The sequence below is a fragment of the Phlebotomus papatasi genome, chromosome 2 (genome assembly GCF_024763615.1).
Source record: "Phlebotomus papatasi isolate M1 chromosome 2, Ppap_2.1, whole genome shotgun sequence".
Lineage (NCBI taxonomy): Eukaryota > Metazoa > Arthropoda > Insecta > Diptera > Psychodidae > Phlebotomus > Phlebotomus papatasi.
Genome location: NC_077223.1, coordinates 58,445,613 through 58,466,228, shown reverse-complemented (window position 1 = coordinate 58,466,228; position 20,616 = coordinate 58,445,613). Strand labels below are relative to the sequence as shown.

Below are 20,616 nucleotides of genomic sequence, written 5' to 3'. Positions count from 1 at the left end.
GTTTGTACGCATACCGTGTCTCTCAAACCTTCTCCTTTTTGCCAATAACGTCGAAGGGTCTAATAGTTTATTTCGTAAAATTTGGCGGTTGACCTCACCGGAACACCACTTTCCACCATACGCAGCGCCAGCGAGAGTTTTCCTGGGTCAAGTGCTTTATTTTTCCTTTTATATTCACGCACCATCTCGCTTTTCTGTATTTCTTTAATAATAAATTATTTGTGAACTACACTATTTAAATTATTATAATGCCATATTTTCAAACCTTAATGTTTTCTCATACATTGAATAATAGAATAAGGAACTATGAAACTTCTGGAAATTTGGAAACACTAGAAAAACACATACGAGACTGCAAATCGTTTAGCCAATGCAAAATAAACAACAAGCGACGACACATGACAATGACGTTTCTTTTCCCCGTGAGACATCAGAAAATGCTTCGGTTTTTGTTACTTTCTGCCCCATACCTTTTGATTGATACTTTTTACCCCAAGTGGTCCTTTTTAATAAAAGAATTTCTAGAGAAAAGAATCTTTAGAAAATGCTAAAACGGATAGCAGCTTCGTATTCAAAGAATCCAAATCATTTAGGAAATATTCTCAAGTCTATCAGTTTTGCGAAATAAGTAGGTAAAAATTGATATCTTCTGCAAGGAAAATATTTCAAAAATAGGACTAAAAATTTCAATACCCGTCTGACACAGGGTAAGGGGGACCCAGCGTTTAGTCATTAATTAGCACCCAGCTTTAGGCACTATTTTAACCCTCATTGGCAAGATCCAAGTGGTAGGCCCGAATTAAGGACTGGATTTTCCCACGTACATCAATGGCGGTGGAATGAAACTGTCAATTGCACATCCTGATTTCACCTTCGAATTTTATACAAATGATAGAAGCTACAAAGATAGTGATATGTTTTATTTAACCAGGATGAACGATTTAACAATTTAGAAAAACAAAAAACTATTCCGAAAAAAATGCCTCCTAAAAAACACCCCCAAAAGGGAATAAAAACACGTATTTCAGGGTTGGAAATTTGTTTATTGTGACCACGACACTTTTCTCTACACGACACGCACTCACGCACATTTATTATTATTAAAAAAAAAAACCACTAAAATCACTGAGAATCTGCGAGAATTTTAAAAACAAATAAAATGTTTTGGAAAATATTCCATCTTGTCACTGTCAGCTGAGCAACAAGGCCGGAAACATAATTTTCGTAGTTCCGCTGCTCACCACCATGAACGCAAAACAGTGTCCTTCACATATATTTAGTAAGGGGTATTTTGTATGGGAGCTTCTTAAAAGTAAGGTATGAAAGATAGGGGTTAATTGAGGCTATAATCCACGCTTATCTGGTCAGACGGGTATTTTTTATTGTACAAATTCCTTGTTGGAATTCTAAGAAACTTACGACATTGAGGAAGGTCTATGGAGGCTATCTATGGAAAAAATTTGAACCCGCTATCTCTTTTATTTCGGAAGATATTGAATTATGAAATTTTCGATTTGTGACTTTTTACCCCAATCTCCTCTACTAAATTTATCAAGAAAAAAAGCCCTGTCCAAATTGTACCATTTTACCCTATTTCTTCAAATATCGTCTCAAAATTCGAAAATAACAGACCAGTAGTGGCTTTAAATTTTGAAAGCTATCCCTTTTTCTACATAGACTACATGATGTTCAAATTCTTCAAAAGAGTTTTTCAAAAACAAAAAAAAAATAAAAAATAACAGTAGACGTTTGAAATGAATAAATGCACCACTTGGTATATAGTCATTATAATTTCAAATCAATATCTTATACTTTGATCTCAATTCCACAACAGCAGCAACTTAGTTGTGAAAAATGGTAGAATAGATTAATGCTTCCTCACACATTCGATCAATCTTGGTGTGTTGATCATCTCGCGATCTACCATATACGATCGTGCGAAAAATTCTTTTTTGTCCGTTTGGACACCTCCTCTTCCTGTTTCATTAAAAAAAAAAAAGTTCACAAGTATTTTAAAGAGAAAGAGACTGTGTCCAAAAATACGATCCTTTTTTTTAATAAATAATTTCAGTGAAAAAATCCCTCACTTTTGGGCCCTCTCGTCTCATTTCAATTAAAAATGAGCACCTGTTTCTTCCCTGTTTCGTGTTCTTTCTTTTTCATCTTTTATGCTTCTCTGTCTCTCACACTGTTACTCTTGATGTTTTTCTCACCATACCACACTCGTTATTTTTATATTAAATTGTTTGTGAGAGATGCAATGCGAAAGAAACTTGTGGAGAGGAGAGAAATATTCGTAACGAAACGTGGTAGAATTTCAAACTAAAAGAAGCCGCGCGCATTTATCGCAATTTCAACAATACTATTTCAATTTTCCATATATTCTGACTTTTTTTTTCATTATATATTCTTTCCTCATCATCTTAGGCCACTTTTCACGCGTGCAACACTATTTTCTTGCACTTGCATTTACAATTTGTTTCTTTTTTTTTCTTTTTTCATTATTAGTCTTCTTATTTTCTGCATCAACAACAATTCTTCAAGATTTCAATGCTGGTGTCTCATTAAACATTTCTGTAACAACAGAGAATGCAAGATTTTTCGTGATGTCTCGAACTCTGTGAGAGATTTGAGTTACCTGTACTATATAGTAACTACAACTTAGGTGGAATATTCAGTGTAAAATGATTGTTAACAGCCTTGAAAGTTGATGATGGCCAAAACTGAAATACAGAGCCAGCACCCAAGTTAAATTGTGCATAATCAACGTGTTTGTTGTTTTGGTTGGGCCCCTTCTAGAGTCTTTCTCTCTTTCTTATTTCAAATTTTAAATACGCCTTTTTCTGCAACTCCTTCATCAGCAACCTCAAAAGAATTTAGCACGAGAAAAAAAAAGAAAAGACATTGGGAAAATTCTTTTGATCAACAAAAAAAAAGTTCCTCCAACACTTCTTTTGCGACACATTCCTTTCTTATAATTTTTAGCTTCAAGCGAAAAATTTCTTCTCTGGAGGAGAGACACTCCTTCCTTTGCGCGCTCAAGACCACGTGTATCATTTTCTGTGCTCTTTCCCACCATTAACCTTTTCATAACTTATAATCATTTTCAGTCCGGATTACACTCCATACGTGAAAATTGATCATTTTTTTCTCGACTCTGGGTGCTTTGCAAATGAAAGTATTGTGCATATCTTTCTCACACGGTACTTATTTAGCAATTAACATTGTTACTTACTTCCTAACTTGAAATATTACCCACAGAAAATCATTTAATGTGTATCAAAAACTTTCGAAACAATATAAAAAGTGAAGATTCCTAATTAAAATATCGATTTTAATTGAATAAAAAATTCTTAAGATTGAAATTCGAAGTTTAAAGAAAAATTGATTTTAATATTCCAAAACTTGTAGTTGTCTCAATAATCTCGAAAAGAAATCAACATAGAGGAAGACTTTCAGGCTTCGCACACACTGTCTTCAAACACTTCTTTTTTTGCCAATATTGCTTTAATGAATCTCATCTAAGTTTTTCAGGAAATGTTTGATTTTATAGTAGCTAAATTTATATTGTCATTGCGGGTCAAATTCATTAAATGAATATGGGAAAACAATTGAAATGTTCAAAGTCAGAGTGTATGCGAAGCCTGAAAGGTTTCCCCGACTAATTCTTTGTTCTAAAAACGTTTTTTGTAAATATACTTTTTAATTCGATCCATAACTGGTAAAGTACTGAACCTCACTCAAGACATTGAGGATGGGTTTGAGGAAGGCAAAATCACAGGTGTTGCCTTCGTTGACCTCTCGGCAGTCTTTGACACAGTAAACCACAGAATTCTCCTTTCCATGATCTACAATCTCACAAATGACTACGGTCTCACACGGATGATTGGGCTTCTCTTAGAGAATCGCAGATTATTTGTTGAGTTCCGTGATCAGAAAAGTAGATGGAGACTGCAAAAAATTGCCTACCTCAAGGTAGTGTCTTGATTCCAATTTTTTTTATATCTACACAAATGATCAGCCACTGACGTCTCCATCCAAGGCCTTCCTGTACGCGGATGACTTGACTCTAGCTGTTAAGGCAAACACGTTTCAAGACGTGGAGTCCCAGCTTGAGACTTTCCTCGTGGAATTTTCCAAATTTTACAAGCTTTAGAACCAACTAAAGCCAAATCGGATTCAGATCTTCCAGGTCTTCCAGTGTTCGTCAGGGATAGCTTTTTCCTCAATCAAAACTCAAAATTTTGCTCCAAAGCTTTCAACCCTTGGTATGGGTCTTGCTCAGGGTTGAAAGCTTTGGAGCAAAATTTTGATATTTGACGAACACCGGAAGATCTGAATCCAATATAATCCGTCAGATACCCCACCTATAGTAAAACCAAATCCCTCTAAAACAGAGTTAAGTTGTTTCCATCTGCATCACAAGTGGGCCAAAACTTGCTTGAATGTAATGTGGGAAGGAGATTCTCTGAAGCACAATTTCACGTAGAAGTATCTAGGTGTCACTCTTGACTGAACTTCTACATACAAGGCCCATTGCAGTAATGCTAAAAACAAGGTCCAAAACAAGAACTTACTGCGAAAACTAGTCAACGCTCAGTGGGGAGCTCAAGCGAAACTGATGCGTACGCCTAACTGATGCGTACGCTAAGCAAGTTGACGTCGCTCTTAATAATACCGCCCATATTATCACAGGATGCTTAAAAAGCACTCCGGTGGACAAACTCTATCCCTTAGCAGGAATTGCTCCACCACGGATGAGGAGACAAATCATCTCCAGTTGAGAGATGTTCAAGGTTCTTTCTAAACCGAAATATCTTCTCCATGGTACAAAAAAATAAAAAGAGAAACGCTGAAGATTCGCAAGAGCTTTTGCCACTCTGTCAAACCACTTGACAAATCGCCAGAGAAGGCCAGACTCAATCTGTGGAAGGAAATCTTTCCTTCAGGTTTTGTCGAGTTAAGGGAATGCCTTTCTCCAGGAGGTGACCAAAACGATGGTTCTGTACAAATTCTGTAACAGTATTACAATGTCATATGACAAATTTTCATGATAAATTCTGGTGTAGATAACATTAAAGCCCAGTGAGAATCTAATGACCATTGTAAGCAGCTCTGTGAAGCTCTCAGTACTAATATGAGTTGGATTTTTAATTAGGTCATCCGAATTTACCACATAAAATTAAATTTAATCATATGACATTCTCATAGCATTACACAATTCTCCTACCCTACTAAGCTGTTCTAATAAATACTATACCATCTTCCGAACTTCCATTAATTGTAACAATTTTCAATATCAATTTCAACAATAACAATTTTCTGTCTTTATTCGTTCTTGAATAATTTTCGTATTGTAAGAAGTATAGGCACTCATTATTAGTCAGTTTAAGCACTCATTGGTTCAAGTGGTATACTACTCGCTCTATGTTGTTAGTGTTCTGGGTTCGAATCCCATTTAAGTCACTAGAAATTTGTCTGACGATACAGATGTTCAAATTGCTTCCAGTTAGCTTCACTGCTCTTGATTCCACGGGGAATGGTTATAGGTGTGACTAATTGGTTTGAATAATGTTTTAATGGTCTAGAAATCTCACTTATGAGAAGATTTAATACGTCTATAGGTTGTTACGTCCGCATTAGTCTTATTATCAATGGACAGTTCAGGAGCTGCACCTTGTAATAGGAATGCTTCGACCGTGCCCCTTATTGCAAAGTTTCGTTGTGGCCAGTGGCAGACTGCTTGATCAGTTGAGCCTAGAATTATATTACCAGTTGAACACATTCTTTTCCATTTTTTTAAGTACTAGCGCAGTTCGTCGCTTAACCCAGGACTTCTACTCCATAAATTCAATAATCTATATCTGCTAATTCACTAAGGCTCCCTTTGTTATGTGGGCTTTCGACCTAAGGCCAGAGCCTGATTTAGAAATCTGGGCGGCCAATGCCCATTTGCAGTAAGGCTGAAGCCCGTATTTAACTTAGGATTGGATTATAGGGGGAAAATAATCTATTAGATTATTATTAAGCGGGACTAACAAATCTCTATTCTGAAGATCAGTTTATAGTTAAAAGTTTTCATTTTAGTATCCATCTCTGTCTTAACATTAATAACCATAATTAATAACCATAATTTTTTTTTAATTAATTAGGAATTTCGAATAATATTTCTTTGTTTAAAATATTAAAGATTCTTTATTATTAAAAGTTCTTCGACATTTTTATTTCTGATTTTTTCATAAAATCACACTTATTTATATTTTCTAAGGAAGAAATAATATGCTTTGATAAACATCGTTGCAAACCCATTCTTTCTCAGTAGTGGAAAAAAATTGAAAAAAACGATTTTTAATTTGGTTATACGGAGCTACTCGACAGTTACGGGAGGAAATGTCTTCATTAAGACAAATTGTCTTGGTCGTTAAATATTCACGTTTAATTTGAGTGATCACACGAGTCTTTTTATGGTATACGTTCATCGATCATGAATCTTTTGATTTCTTCTTTTACTTTAGACTTATCGGGAAGATGCTTCCCCAAAATTGTACGATCGCAATCTCAGAAAAAAAATAATCTCATAAAAAATCCGTGTGAATTGATAGTAACAGAGGGGGAGATCGTGAGTTCTGTGTTGTTGGTCAAAGATCGACAATATTTTGACGTTGACTGTGAGGGCGAAAAATCGTTGGTTAACAGTGAGAGAGAGATTTCTGTGTCACACACTGTGTGAGAATCTTCTTACTGACTGTGGGAAAAATTCCCACCATTCTCTCTTTGGCTCTCATGTTTATGAACATCAACATTAAAATGTGCCTCTTTTTCATCATCATGATCTTCAGACTGGTGCTGTTGAATGTAGTTGGTTGACGACTATGTATATGTGTTTTGGCTTTTTGGTTTTGGAATCTTCTTCTTCCATAGTCTTTTGCATGTTGATCTCAACACTGGACTTTTTTCCCAACGATATGCGCGGAGTCTTTTCTACTCTTTTTTTTACTGTATATACTTATATATAGTGTCTTTCCCACAAAAATTGTGATCTTTCTCAGTCTCACACCCTCAACCTATGAAATATTGACAAGAAAATACTTTTCTCTTTCTTGCTCCACCATCATGAAGAGAGGAAGATCCAAAAACTATTACAAGAAGTTTTTGTTAATACTAAAAGGAGATGTCGAGAGACAGAGAGCATGATGTGTGGTAAGGAAAAAAAGAAGAGGCTTGGGATATTATTATTATTATTATTGTCGACTTGAGGAGACTTGGGTGTATAATAAAATGATGATCGTCGTGTCGCGCACTGTACATGGAGTTGAATTAACAGAAAACGATCGTATATACGAGAAATCGAAAGATGATGAAAAAGAAAAAAAGAATAATATAGATGTGAGAAAAAAATATTAGAGAGAAATCAGAAAATTCCCATGAAGATACGAAAAAAGTTCCTTTTGGTCTTTGGAAAAAAAGGGTTAAGAAAGTCACCCAGACTTTGCGGAATACTCGAACTCGTAAACCCGTAGAAAGACTAGATCTTCTCGTAAGTTTAATTTCTAATATTAGGTATTACTGATTAGGTTGCCTAAGGGGAATTCGAACGTGAAACACTTACATTATAAAACGTATGGCGTATCACTAAATCTATTGTATGGCATTAAATAGGTTCGACGAAGTAATATTGATGCTATGTTCAATTTAGGGACCTCTGCGTCATAGATCCGTTAACCCTTTAATAACGATTGAGTCACCGGCGATCTAAAAACAAAATTTCTCCTACATTGACAGAAATCCGAAAAAGTTAAAATAACATTCCGGAAATGTTTATTTTACCCTGCAGTATTGATCCGAAATCAGTGTAAATATTATGCTTTTTAGGTGTATTAGGGGTTAAAGTTACCCTTTTGCATGTTAATTTTACCCTTAAAAAGGTGTAAAATTAACATTAAAAAATGTTGATATATTTTTACACCTAAAAAGTGTTAAAGTTATGAGGAAAAAAAGTTAATCGCACCCCCGTTTTTTGTCAGTGTAAAGTCTAACTGTGTTATCACACTTGCACATTAAAATTTTAATATGATTCACATTAATTGTCGCTGGTGAGAGTCCAAATGTGTAATTTGTGTTTTTGAATCATTTTATATTCAAAATTTGATCTATTTGTTGATAAAAAGGTAGACTTGACCCGCAAAATTTGATATAAATTGATTTATAGCATTAATGCGAAAAATTAATGCGATTTTCTCTTTAATTTTTTAATGTGAAAAATATTTATGCTTTAGGTGAATTTAAACTTACTTTTGCAGGCCAAGTCCACTTATTTATCAATAAATAGAAAAACCCCAAATATTAAGTGACTCAGAGACACAAATAACATATTTGGACGCTCACAAAGCGACAATTAATGTGAATCACATTAAAATTTTAATGTGCAAGTGTGATAACGCCGTAAAGTTATGTTTTACTCTAAAATCTCTTAAAAATTGTTTTTTTTTCTGACTCAATCCACTATCCATTTAGTATTTTTTTTTATATTTAATAAAAGATCAGCCGAGGATAGGTGCATATTAACAACCTTGGGTAAACTTATGTAGAGTCCCGCGAAGGTCCTAAACTTCTATCTCTAACCGTTTGACCTCTAGAACGTCAAATAACTCAAAAATTTACCTTTCCGAAATTCTACCAAATATGACCTTTTAGGGGTCAAAGATTCGAAATATGTAGGTAACTTAAAATCGAGGGATTATGTATAATACTGCTCCCACTATGGAGTTCGAGCAGTAAAAAAAAAGGAAATTTTTGGAGCCAATTAGTAAAAGTTGTAGGGACCAAAAGAATATGTGTTAAAATGATCTCAGGGTTAACTTAGAAGACCCCAAGTCATTGGTATCACTAACCGTTTATCTTGTTTGGTCCCATCGGTGGGTCCCATAATAAACAAACGGACCAAACACCCTAAGATCATTTTTTTTGCAAAATTCAGAATTTGAAAATTTCACAAAATATCTAATAAAACTTTGAAAAATCAATGATTAATAAATAATATCTCTCTGTGGAGTTCGAGCACTATAAAAGACAAGAACTACAATGTAAAAGGAAAAAAAATGAAAGTTACAAGAATATTTTCTCACTCAATCAACAATATTCCTCATGGTTGTCTTCTTTGCTGATCATTCGGGGTCCTCTCATTGCACGTCTACTGCATCTATCTTGTATAAGAGAAAAAATGTTCCCAGGTATCTCTTCTACTATCCTCCCCATGGATACTCAATTGTCTGCGTGTTTGTCTGCTGTGTCCTATCTTCGGTAAGACATAGAAAAAAAAAAGAGAAGGGAAGCGAGATGTGCAACAGGGTGGCTGCGTGGAACAATGTGTTCAATAAAGTACAACAACAAATGGAAGATCAATTGATTTTGCTGTAGAGAGAAAGAGGGAGAAGATGTTCGTATATAGTTCTTTTCTATTGTTTAGGTTCATTCGAAGGGATTATATTCATAAATTTTCTCCTTAGGTGTCACTCGATTTTCCTTTTAAACAATCTCTACTTCTTTTGTAAGATCGTGAAGGAATCCTGAGAATTTCTTCCTTCTGGGAACTCAATACTTCAATGATGCAATGAGTGTGAAAATGTCTTTCACTATCATCTGATCTTGTGCAATTTTTCAATAATGATCCCCCATGGTTGACTGTAAACGACAATGTAATATTTTGTGTTTCATAAATTGTTTTTCAGTGTCACTTACCTTATTACTACTAGTAATTTTGGATTTTTAATTGTGAATCAATTTATATTATTCGGTAAAAAAAAATAAACACCCTATCTTGAAAAACGCTAAAATTGGAAAAAATTAGAACATCAAAAAGATCGCTATGATCATAGTTATTTTTTGAGCGTTATGTCCATAATCTTTGGTTCTAATGTGTTGCAGCGGAAGTCCAATAACGTTATGCCGCTTCGGACTTAACATGCTATTGTTTCCTCCAGCTATATTTTTAGTAGTTGTTAGTTCACTTGTTCGAAATTATCATAGGATCTTAATGACAGAAGAAGCAGTTAATAAGTTTGGCACGTTGCATTGAGTGGAGTAAAAAGTGAATAAATTTAAGCCCAAGTCAGTTTTAAAGTTAACCTAACTTACCTGCAAAGTTCGAACAGCTTGAACTCTACAGACAAACTATTTTTTACATCAAGAAATTCCCAATTTTCAGACCTATCTTTTACAAATTCGCGAATTAGACAATTTTAGTCAGTAAGCCATTATCAGGCTTATAGACGAAACGGTTATAGATATAGACTTGTGGTTTCGGTCATAATAATAAGTCGTCCATAATTAGGACGTTATTTTCTCCTCCAAAACCATGCTCTTTTTTTATATCTTTAGAAGCTATCTGGTTTGACATTTCTTCCATATGAAAATACCGAAAATACCCTTAAATGATACATAATAACGGTTTTCCATGGTCAAAGATTTGTGTAACAACTCTTTCCCAAAAGATTAAAGCAGGTTTAGGTCTGTTGGATAGGTATTGGAACATAAGACAAACCTGGACCTGGTTGGAGACAAAATATCGCTCAAAATAGCTAAAGAGCATTAAATTTAATTTTAGAATAAAAATTAATTATCTGTAATGAATTCGTCGAATCCCAAAAAACATAGTTTTGGAGAGTTAGGGAAGGAGTGAAGAAAAAACGAGAGACATGTTAACGATCCTTGAGTCGGCTTATCGGAGAGACTCCCGAAGGTCTTAAATCTCGATGTATCTCCTAACCTTTCGGCCTCTAAGCGTAGTAACGGCTTCAAATATTCAAAATACAACCAAAATATGACTCCTGAGGGAGTAAGAGTCGAAATTTTTTTACAACTCAAAATCGAGGGGTTATAGTATACTGTTCTCTCTCTGTGGAGTTTGAGCAGTAAAATACGTAAACCAGAAGAATAAAATACTTCTTTCTCATAAATTGTACTGCACGTACAATTTTTAATTCCTAATTTAATTTGCACTGCAATAAATATATTACATATATACATAATATAATAGGGTTTGCAATTTGAAATAAAGAGGTAACATATCCTCAACCAAATGGTCCCTACCTTGTGATCCAATTGAGTTGAATGAATAATATAAAACTCTCTTTCACACTTCAGTGCACAGAAGGAAATGTTTTATGCAAAAATTCCCACAAGGAAATTAAAATGTGTCAATGATCCTGCCAGCACGAGAAAAATTCACATAAATAATCCTTCTACGGCGACAATTGTCCCCTTCATCTTTGAGCCCTCATTGATGATGAGGACAAAAGAGGCCCCTCGGAGAGGGCACAAACAAATGAAGAAGAAAACAACTGATGGAAAATTTCATCGATATTAGTGCCATCGTCTGAGAAAGTTCAAAAAAGAATTTAAAAGGAAGAGAGAAAAAAAACCTTAAATTTTTGCATGCTAAAAATGGTTAAATTCTTCAGCTTCACTTTACACACTTTCGTGTATATACTATAAAATTTTTGCACCTTTTCACATGTCACATTTTTCAGGTCCCTCTTTGGTCTTTAATGCATCCAAAGGCAGAACAATGCATCTTGAATCATTCACAGCCATTCATTTGACAATTTTTTTCTTGTATATCCAAAATACACCTTTTCTTTGGCTTCTTCAAATTCTCTTTGGCATCTTCTCTCTGGTTCTGAGTCGACTTTTGTCAAATTGCGTTTTTTTTTCTTTGAAAGCTCGATTTTCGAAGAAAAATCGTGAAATAGAAGAAAGAGACAGGATGGGTCGGAAAAAAATGTGTATAACAATAATCGAAATCGGATGGGAGAAACAGGTAGAAAAATTCCAACAGGTAGACAATTAATAATTACATGGTGAGAAAAAAATAAAGCGTAGAAAATGATTTTCTGATTCTCCAAAAAACTCTAGATTAAAGAGGAAAAAAAACTAGAAATCATAGCGCTATCAAAAATTACAGACTATGGGAGTGGTTTTAATGATGAATTTGAGAAGAAAGAAAATCTCCCAGGAGAATATCTGTCTCAAAAGGGGTGCCCATATGTACAACATTTCGCAGAGTGCTCACTTGTGAATTTTATACTCTATCCTAAAAATTGGTTTTGCACTAATGCATGGTTCTTATGAATAAAATTAGTTAATATAAATACTACATTGCAGCAATATTTTATTTTTTAGTTTAACTATTTGGAACCACTTTCAACCGATTTGCAAATCATCTCAAAACCTATCCAAAGTCGTAACAGACGAAAATACATTACACGCGATTGAAATGAATAAAAAATTTGTCAAAAACGGTTGTAAAAGTAAAATACGCTTTCGATGGCTACTTAACCTTTGGCGTTGGAAAATAAACGAAAATTTAGTTAATATTCGCACACTTAAAATAAGAATACGAAATGTAAACCTGGATAATCACTCAAATATATCCAAAAATGAAAAAAAAATTCCACAGCTGTTTTCGAGATTATCCAAAAAACATATTTTTGATGAAATAATCATGTAGCGCCTGAAGAATTACCCCAACCAGAAACGGATACGTTTCGGCTAACAGGAGCCCAAAACGAAAAACAGCAATGTAGACCGAATTTCCTATTTTTGACGTCCTCTATAACCATTACTTATGGTACTTGTCAAGAAGACCCCAAGTAGTCCTTTCACAGTTTGTTCTCCAAATTTGGTAATGGACTTCGTTCCTGCGTCCGTTACCAGACAACACAATTGTTTCAAAATATAACTGAGAGCTGAGAGGTGTCAGATTGAAATTTAGAGATTTAGAAAAATCGAGGGATTATTATTATAATTATTCTCTTTAGAGTTCGAGCAGTAAAATCGGTATGGTCAACCAGAAGAAGGACACGGAAAAAGACTAAGGAAGACGCGATCAGGTACCTGCTTCTTTATTCCTATTCATCATAATCAAACCACGATATTCAAGTTACCAAGTCGACCGTGTGAAAGGGCAGTTCAAAAACGGAAGGGAGAGAACCGTCCTACCCTATATGTAGCTCCTACCCTATATGTATATATCCTACCCTATATGTATATATCTACCTCTATGTTATCCCAATTTGATGCTGAGACACTTTACTTATTTCCTCAATTGTAGATTAAAATTCTTCTGCATAGCAAATTTATTCACATCGAGTGTGTTTTTTTTTTGTCCAACACTCAATTAATTAAAATACAATTCCTGCTCACACGAAAAAAAAAATTAAACGTTCTCTCACACAAGAATTTTTCTCACACGAAAAATTCTTCCACAATGTTTCACATATTGTGGGAATTATTTGATCGCTAGCAAAAAGTCTCTCCCAGGAGAGACAAGCAATAATCCTCAAATGACTGAAAATTGCAGTCAGACTGGAAAAAAGTGTATAAAAGTGAAGAAAAAATCCAATGAGAATTCAGAGCAAAATTACACCCGCAAAATTATTATCTCTTTTTTTTTTTGCTCTTCTATACCACTCACCCCTTGTCTTCACCTCTGATCTTCACGAAATTCCTCAAAATGATGATATCGATCGTGAGGATTTTTTTGCAGACTGTCTGGCAAAAGACTGTTTCTCTGCTAAAGAAAAATATCCAAAGTATTCACGCAATTGTAAAGGTATTTTTGCCAGAGGAAGAGGATAATGTAAATCTTAGACCCTTCCCTTAAGCAATGCTTTAAGAATCTCTGATCTGTAGTAATTTTCAGAAGTGTGGATTATGTCTTAAAAGACTGTTGAAAAGGTGAAATCCTAATGAAATTTTTGTACAAATGATAGAATAGGAACTTTTAAAAGAAAAATCAATTGTACTCAAAATGTTATTTGGATCAAGGACTAATGGACAAGGTAGACAAGAGTTTGAGAAATATACGAATTTTGGATTAAGATCCTCATTCCCGATTTTTTAACAAAGTACAAAACTACAAATTCTTAACAAAGAACAAAATGGCAATAATAGTCCAGTACATCGAAATAAATAAATAAACAATAATACTTTATTTTAAGTTGTTGTGTGCTTGTAATAGATATTTTACCGTGTAGGCTTTTGGTCAAAGGTGGGGAAGAGAAAAGGAAGGAATTAAAAGAAAGGAACCAACGTATCAGAAAAAGTCCTCAAAACTCCACAAGAGTGGATAAAAATTCTAAAACTTCAAAAGCGACAAATAATGTGAATCACGTTAAAATTTTAATGTGCAAATGTGATTAAAACCGTAAAACTTTCCTAACACAAAACTTTTAGCGACTACGCATTAGTCCGCCATTATGTAATTTTTTCTCGAAAAAAAAATTTAAACATACTTTTAAGTATATAACATATGCCAAAAATTTCAAATAGCTTTGTCGTTTCCTTTTCTTCCAAAAAAAAAATCGCGAAAAGCAACTAAATTTTGGCCTCATAATTGACAGTCCCCCTTAATAGAAAAAAGACAGATGAATGAATTATTCATCAACAAAGATTATTCTATTTTTTTGGGTAATTCACTGTAATTATACAAAAAAAATCCTAAAATGTTCTAATTGTCCTTTTACATAGGGTAAGTGTACCAAATTTCGGCATAGTTGCATGCAAGCTCCAAAATCTCAAATTTGAAATGTAGTATTTTTAATACAAATTGATTTTTTATTCCTTTTTCTTAAGGAGTGTTGCTTGGAATCTTGTTAACAATTTATCGTCTTTATTTTCTCTAAAATCATTCTTATTACATTTTTTTTAAAATGAATAAAAATGTAAACATAGCTTTGGTCCCCTATTTCGGCCACCTTTATTCTCATAGTTCCTTGCCCATCGGGATTTCTTCCAATGTCTGTTTCACTTCATCTCGTTTATCGAAATTACATTTTCTGTTTTTCTTTTACATTGTATGATCTATAGAGTATATAAAAACTAAAATTTCATGGAAATTCGAGGAATGAAAAAGGTGGCCGAAATTGCAAGCTGGTCGGAATTTGGCACACTTACCCTATCACGTTTGAATTACAATATGCTGGTTTATATGCAAAAAAAAATAAAGGTCACTGTTACAAATTTTAAGATCACGATAATGATCTCTCTACAAATCTTAAAGTCTTCAGGGGTAATTTCTTTAGGAAAATAAATTAAGCAACAACAACAACAAAAAATCTGTTTTAATATTTGCGTTTTTCCCTTTTCCAATAACTCCCTAAGTCTTTCAGGATTTTGTGTATATTATATTTTGCACATTCTTCTGAGACGCAATTGTAAATGTCAAAGATAAGATAAATTAGTGGAGGATGCACATGGATGAGTACCAAACATTTTTACCCACTTCATCATCATCATCTCCAAACCCTTTTTCGTTCTTACATGTATATACCTTTCATCTTCCTCTCGAAAAAGCTCTCTTGTGTCGGGTTGAGGAAGACGAGAGTGTAATTTCTTGTGCAAAAATTCCCATGAACACCTTGAGAAAAATCCCAAAGATCATGGGAAGGTGAAAGAATGCCCCATCCACTATAAACATGCTCAATATCAAGGGAAAGACGCATCATTTCTATCTCTGTACACAATTTAAGCTGAATGAGAAGACATCATCGATGGGAAGACATTAGATATAAACGGATGAAGGCACCCTAAAAGATAGTTTGAATTGTTTGTAGTAGAGAAGTATAGAGGAACTCGACTGTGTTGATGGCTGTGGACCCCTTTCTCTTTCTTTTCCAAATACTTTTCGTCACACTCTTTTTTTTTTTGGACTACCTGAAGATTTTCCCATCACCTTTTCAAGGAGTTAGAGTAATGATGTTCGTATGTGGAATCTGAAAAAAAAACACCAGTGAAATTTATTCACACAGTAGATGATATTGTTCAGTGTAAAAAATTATCTAAACTTGAGGTCATCTGGGTGAAAACCATCAACACATCACAATGACACTTTCTTGAGAAATACCACTCTATGATCTTGTGGGGTAAAGATTTTCAGTAGTTTTCTCGTACGTTTAGCACAATTTGGCAATGTTTTGGAATCTTTCCAACTGGACAAGTATCCTTGGACCAGTCTGCATGATAATTATCGAAAACTCCATTCAATTTGTATATTATAAGAAATCTATACCTTATCTGTCACAATTGATACGAAAAAAAAGTACCGGCCAATTGTAGTACGACCGCTTTCGGATAGAAAACGGTAAGAGATATTAATTTGAACTTCTTGGAAAATTCTATATTTATCATCTCAATGTCATAATCATTTTACCCTCTTCTTACCAGTACGAAAAATTTCCCCGATAGCAGCCCCTGTTGGTATGAAACGGATTTAGTGGAATTGCGATCGTAAAGTTAAGATTTTTTTTTAATAAAGTTGTTAATCTGATTATATTTGTTTGAAATTGATCATGCATATGGCCCTGGTCATCGTGTGCCAGAGACGCCCATATTGATGATAAAATTGATCAGCATTACTGATAAAATAAATGATCTTCTGATATCCTTCTACCCTTCTAAATATCACAACTTTATTCAATGTTCGATAGTAACACGAAAATTTTTTTGGAGTTTTGCGTGCAAGTTTCATCGTTCGAAAAAGCGTTTTCCTAACTAAAGCCCCTCCTCTTGAGATTTTTTTTCGTGTAGAATAATAATATTGTAACTTGAAGTCGAGTTGCTTAATGAAAGTTTGTATTGGTATTCCATAATTTGAACCCAGAATCCATTGATGATAGTCCTAGATTTCACAAATTTTTTGTTTACATTGGCAAGGTCAAAAGGTCAAAAATGGATTTTTCGTATGTAGACGCTAAATGACGAGATAGAGGCTTATAAAGTTCTTCATACCCCCCTCCCCGCAAGTTGACGCAGGGAATCCAAATATGATCTTAATTTGCTCCCCCCCTCCACCCCTCCTTTCCACTACATACAAACATGTTTTTTTTTAGATCTTTAGAATAAACCATGGGATTTTGTTAATTTTGAGTTATTGTTTTGGAGTATGTATAGGCGGATATTTCGTTCATACAGATGACCTTGAATCAATCTTATTAACTCAGTAAAAACTTTCCGAAATCTAGGACTATCACTAATGAATTCTTTGGGTTCTAATTGAGGGATATAAGTTTCATTGGGCAACTCAATTTCGTGTTGTAGAACTTTCTCAGAAATAAGAATTATATTTCTTAGAGGATCTTGATAGAAATTTTCACTACGGTTGACCCTTTGTTATGCATCAACACCTAAGAAAAAAATCAAAGTTATTGTTTAATCACATATGCTGTTGCAACGTAATTCACTCATCTTTTTACAACATTTCTTACATCGATCGAATGAATTGAATCAATCGATTGATCGATGAAATTTTTCATAGTTATATCGTGAGCCTTAGTGATCGTAATAGGGTGCAGTCTGCTCCTTCTAAACGTCAAAAACGTTCCTGAAGTAGAAAAGTTTCGTTCTGCAGGAGCTTTTGTCATCGGCAGACATAGCACCTGTCACATAAGTCTACAAACGAGGAAAAGTGCTCCCTTTAGTTTTTCACCATGCCAAAAGATCATCAACTTTACTATGTGCCGGTATATAGAGTACTTGTCCTATATATTACTGGAGGAGGTGCAGCCAGTAGAGCCAAAGCTGGATAAAGTTTTTTTTTCTAAATTGTACTCCGTTCCGAAATAAGACGTACGTTTGGGAAAAATTCTTGTTCCGAAATAAGTCATACGTTTGGGAAGAAATTGGGATTAAGGGAAAGTTTGTTGGTAAATGTTTTGTGTATCAACAATTATCTCTTGTAAAAAAGTTAATATTCGAAACTAAAATTGAGGTCCAGTCTCGATGCTATGTTGAGAAACTAATGTCTTAAAATGCCTTTTTTTTAGTTTTATTTTCAATCTAAATTAAGTGCAAAATGGTGAGAGATAGAGATTTGGTACCTTCGGGGGACTCCCTCCCCCATAAGTTGACCCTGGGACCATTAATATGTCCCTACTTTTCCCCCCGTCCCTCCCCTTCCTCTGAAAAAATTACACGACATGTTTTCGACCAATCCCAAAAACATGGTTTTGGAGAGGAAGGGAGGATGGAGGAAAATGCAGGACATTTTAATGGTCCCAGGGTCAACTTAGGGGGGGCTACACCGAAGGTCTCAAGTCCCGATCCCTTACCATTTAGCAGCCAGATATGCCCACACATAATAAAGGATGTTCTTTTTATTGCTCATTCTGCAAAATTTGAGCAATAAAAATGCAATATCGGTAATAACTGTTGAGTTCTACTTGTACATACTAAAAATTTAGAACAAATTCTAGTCTGTAATGTTAATCACAGTCTATTTTTAGTAATTAACTATCTACCGGACCTCTTTGAAAAACAAAAACGCGAAAAATGGACACCTTCAACATATGGATTCCTCTACTTACCATCGTCGTAGGATTCCTATATTATCCCTGAACATGGAGGATAGTTCATACATCAGATATTTGCAAATAAGAAAAACATTCTCTGAAACTATTCCTTAATCCCTAGTTTTTCCCCAAACGTACGACTTATTTCGGAACGGAGGGAGTATTAAATTAATTTGACACTGTTCTTTTCAGGAGTTCTAGTGGCTATGTCTATCATTTTCCTACTAAAAATAATACTATACTACAAAAATCTACCGCATTATGCAGGCTTTTCAGTACAACTAGAAACAGTATACAGTAGAAGAGCTTGCAAAAATCTTAAATTCTTATCAAATTTCTATTTACGAAAATCTATTTGATACTTACCTCACAACTTTTCAAAATATAATCTGATTTCCTATTTTAATCGAAACACATTTGGTGTGATTATAGCAAAAGTAAAGATATTTAATCTCGGAAATGAACCAATCGAGAGAACGGTGCAAGACATAATGGACTACACTCCAAAAAAAAAGTTCAAATCGTCCATATGGCAAGTTGTCGTTTCTTGTGGAGCTATTTGAAGCTCGCCCCTTTACTCAGCTAACAGAGCCGATAGGGAAAAATTATTTATACAGAAATCTTAGTATATATATTTATTGCTCCACAAGGATCAGTATCTCCTTAAAGGAAATCACTGTCCACTCTTAAGATATTTGGCGTAACAGTTTCAAATGCTGAGGAATTCTCATATTTGTTTCTATGTATAGAAGTATGAGCTTTGGTTTGAACTCCACAGGCCACATTCCACGGGGTGTTACTCTATTTACACCCGGCGGAACTCGAACTCACAACTCACCTTTTATCCAAGACACTATTTGAGAATCAAAATCTACTTCTGTTTAAGTCTTTGGATCTTCAAATAGATTTTCGATTTTTTCATGATCTACTTATGTACGGAAAGAGTAGACCTTTTCGGTAGTCAACTCAAATTAATAATTGAAATTCAAATTGAATTAAGGGCAGAATCACATTGACAGTAAAATGCTCATCGTATTTCGTTAATTTACGCATTTTCATTGCAATTCTTACACAAATTCTCGATTACCATATTACCTTATCTCATACTCGGTGGCACTAGGTGAAAAAAATATAAGAAAATTGAAAAAATAAAACGAAAATGCGATAAACGGTGAGCAAAAAAAACTGTACGATTAATTTCTCGTACAGTTTTCTTTACTCACCGTTTATCGAATATTCATTTTATTTCTTCAATTTTTTTATATTATTTTCACCTAGTGCCACCGAGTATGAGATAAGGTAATACGGTAATGGAAAATTTGCGTAAGAATTGCAATGAAAATGCGTAAATTAACGAAATACGGTGAGGCTACGGCGAGCATTTTATTGTCAATGTGATTCTACTCTAAGTATTATACTATGTTCTATCGGAATGATAACCAAAAACAATAAAATATATTGAAAAATCGCGTAGTCCTTTGTTCATTTTTTTCCTAGACAATTGATTTTTATTACAAATTATTCTTAAAACTGATAAAACCTTAAAAAAAATATGCCAATTAGTTGCTATAATTCCATTTGTTTCCTTTTTCTGTTTCTTTGCAGGCACAACAATTAGCTAAGTTAGATAATGGCGGAAGAATGTGTGGTAGTTGCCAGTATAAATGAATCAAGATTCTCAGAAGTGTCGCAAGACATTGCAAATGATTCGAGCGATGAGCTGATAATAAGTGGTGATGGTGATGAGATAAATTCCCTCCCGTATGACAATACGCCTCTTGTGAGCCTCAATAATTCCACATCGGATCTAAATGGGGCTGTGGCATCTGATAGTACCCTATCAACATCCCCAACCTACTCAGCCATGTCTCCAGTGGCTCTGGTTGAGGATGTTGTGGACACGGGGGCGCCTCAGGATACAGAGGCAATGGAATGTGAGGAAACGGCAAAGGGGGAGACAAAGCACGTGAAAGTGGAGATGATTTTCGATGCACCTGTTGTTGATGATGACCATAATGATGATGATGATGTTGATGATGCTGGTGAAGAGAATGATGCCAAGTCGACAAAGCAAAATCACCGACAGAAAGGTAAGTAATAAGAAAAACAGCAAGAGAGAGAGAAAGATTTTAAGCTTAAACTCCAGCACAGAAATTCAATGAAATATTCTTGGACGTGATGAATTAATTTTGAAAAATTGCTTCACCCCTGAGCAAAATTGTTAAATTAATATGTATTTATATTGTATAATGAATGTGTAAAATAGAAA

The 20,616-nt window shown here is 34.4% G+C and overlaps 1 protein-coding gene across 1 annotated transcript in view; it reads left to right on the top strand.

The window, feature by feature from the left end:
- The window catches only part of LOC129801887 (F-box/WD repeat-containing protein 7), a 69,607-nt gene that overhangs the window by 9,525 nt on the left and 39,466 nt on the right, over positions 1-20,616 (top strand). Inside the window, exon 2 of the mRNA XM_055847320.1 lies at positions 19,953-20,437. Within this exon, the coding sequence (XP_055703295.1) occupies positions 19,978-20,437 (460 nt within the window). The 5' untranslated portion in view covers positions 19,953-19,977. The remainder of the gene's footprint in view (positions 1-19,952; positions 20,438-20,616) is intronic.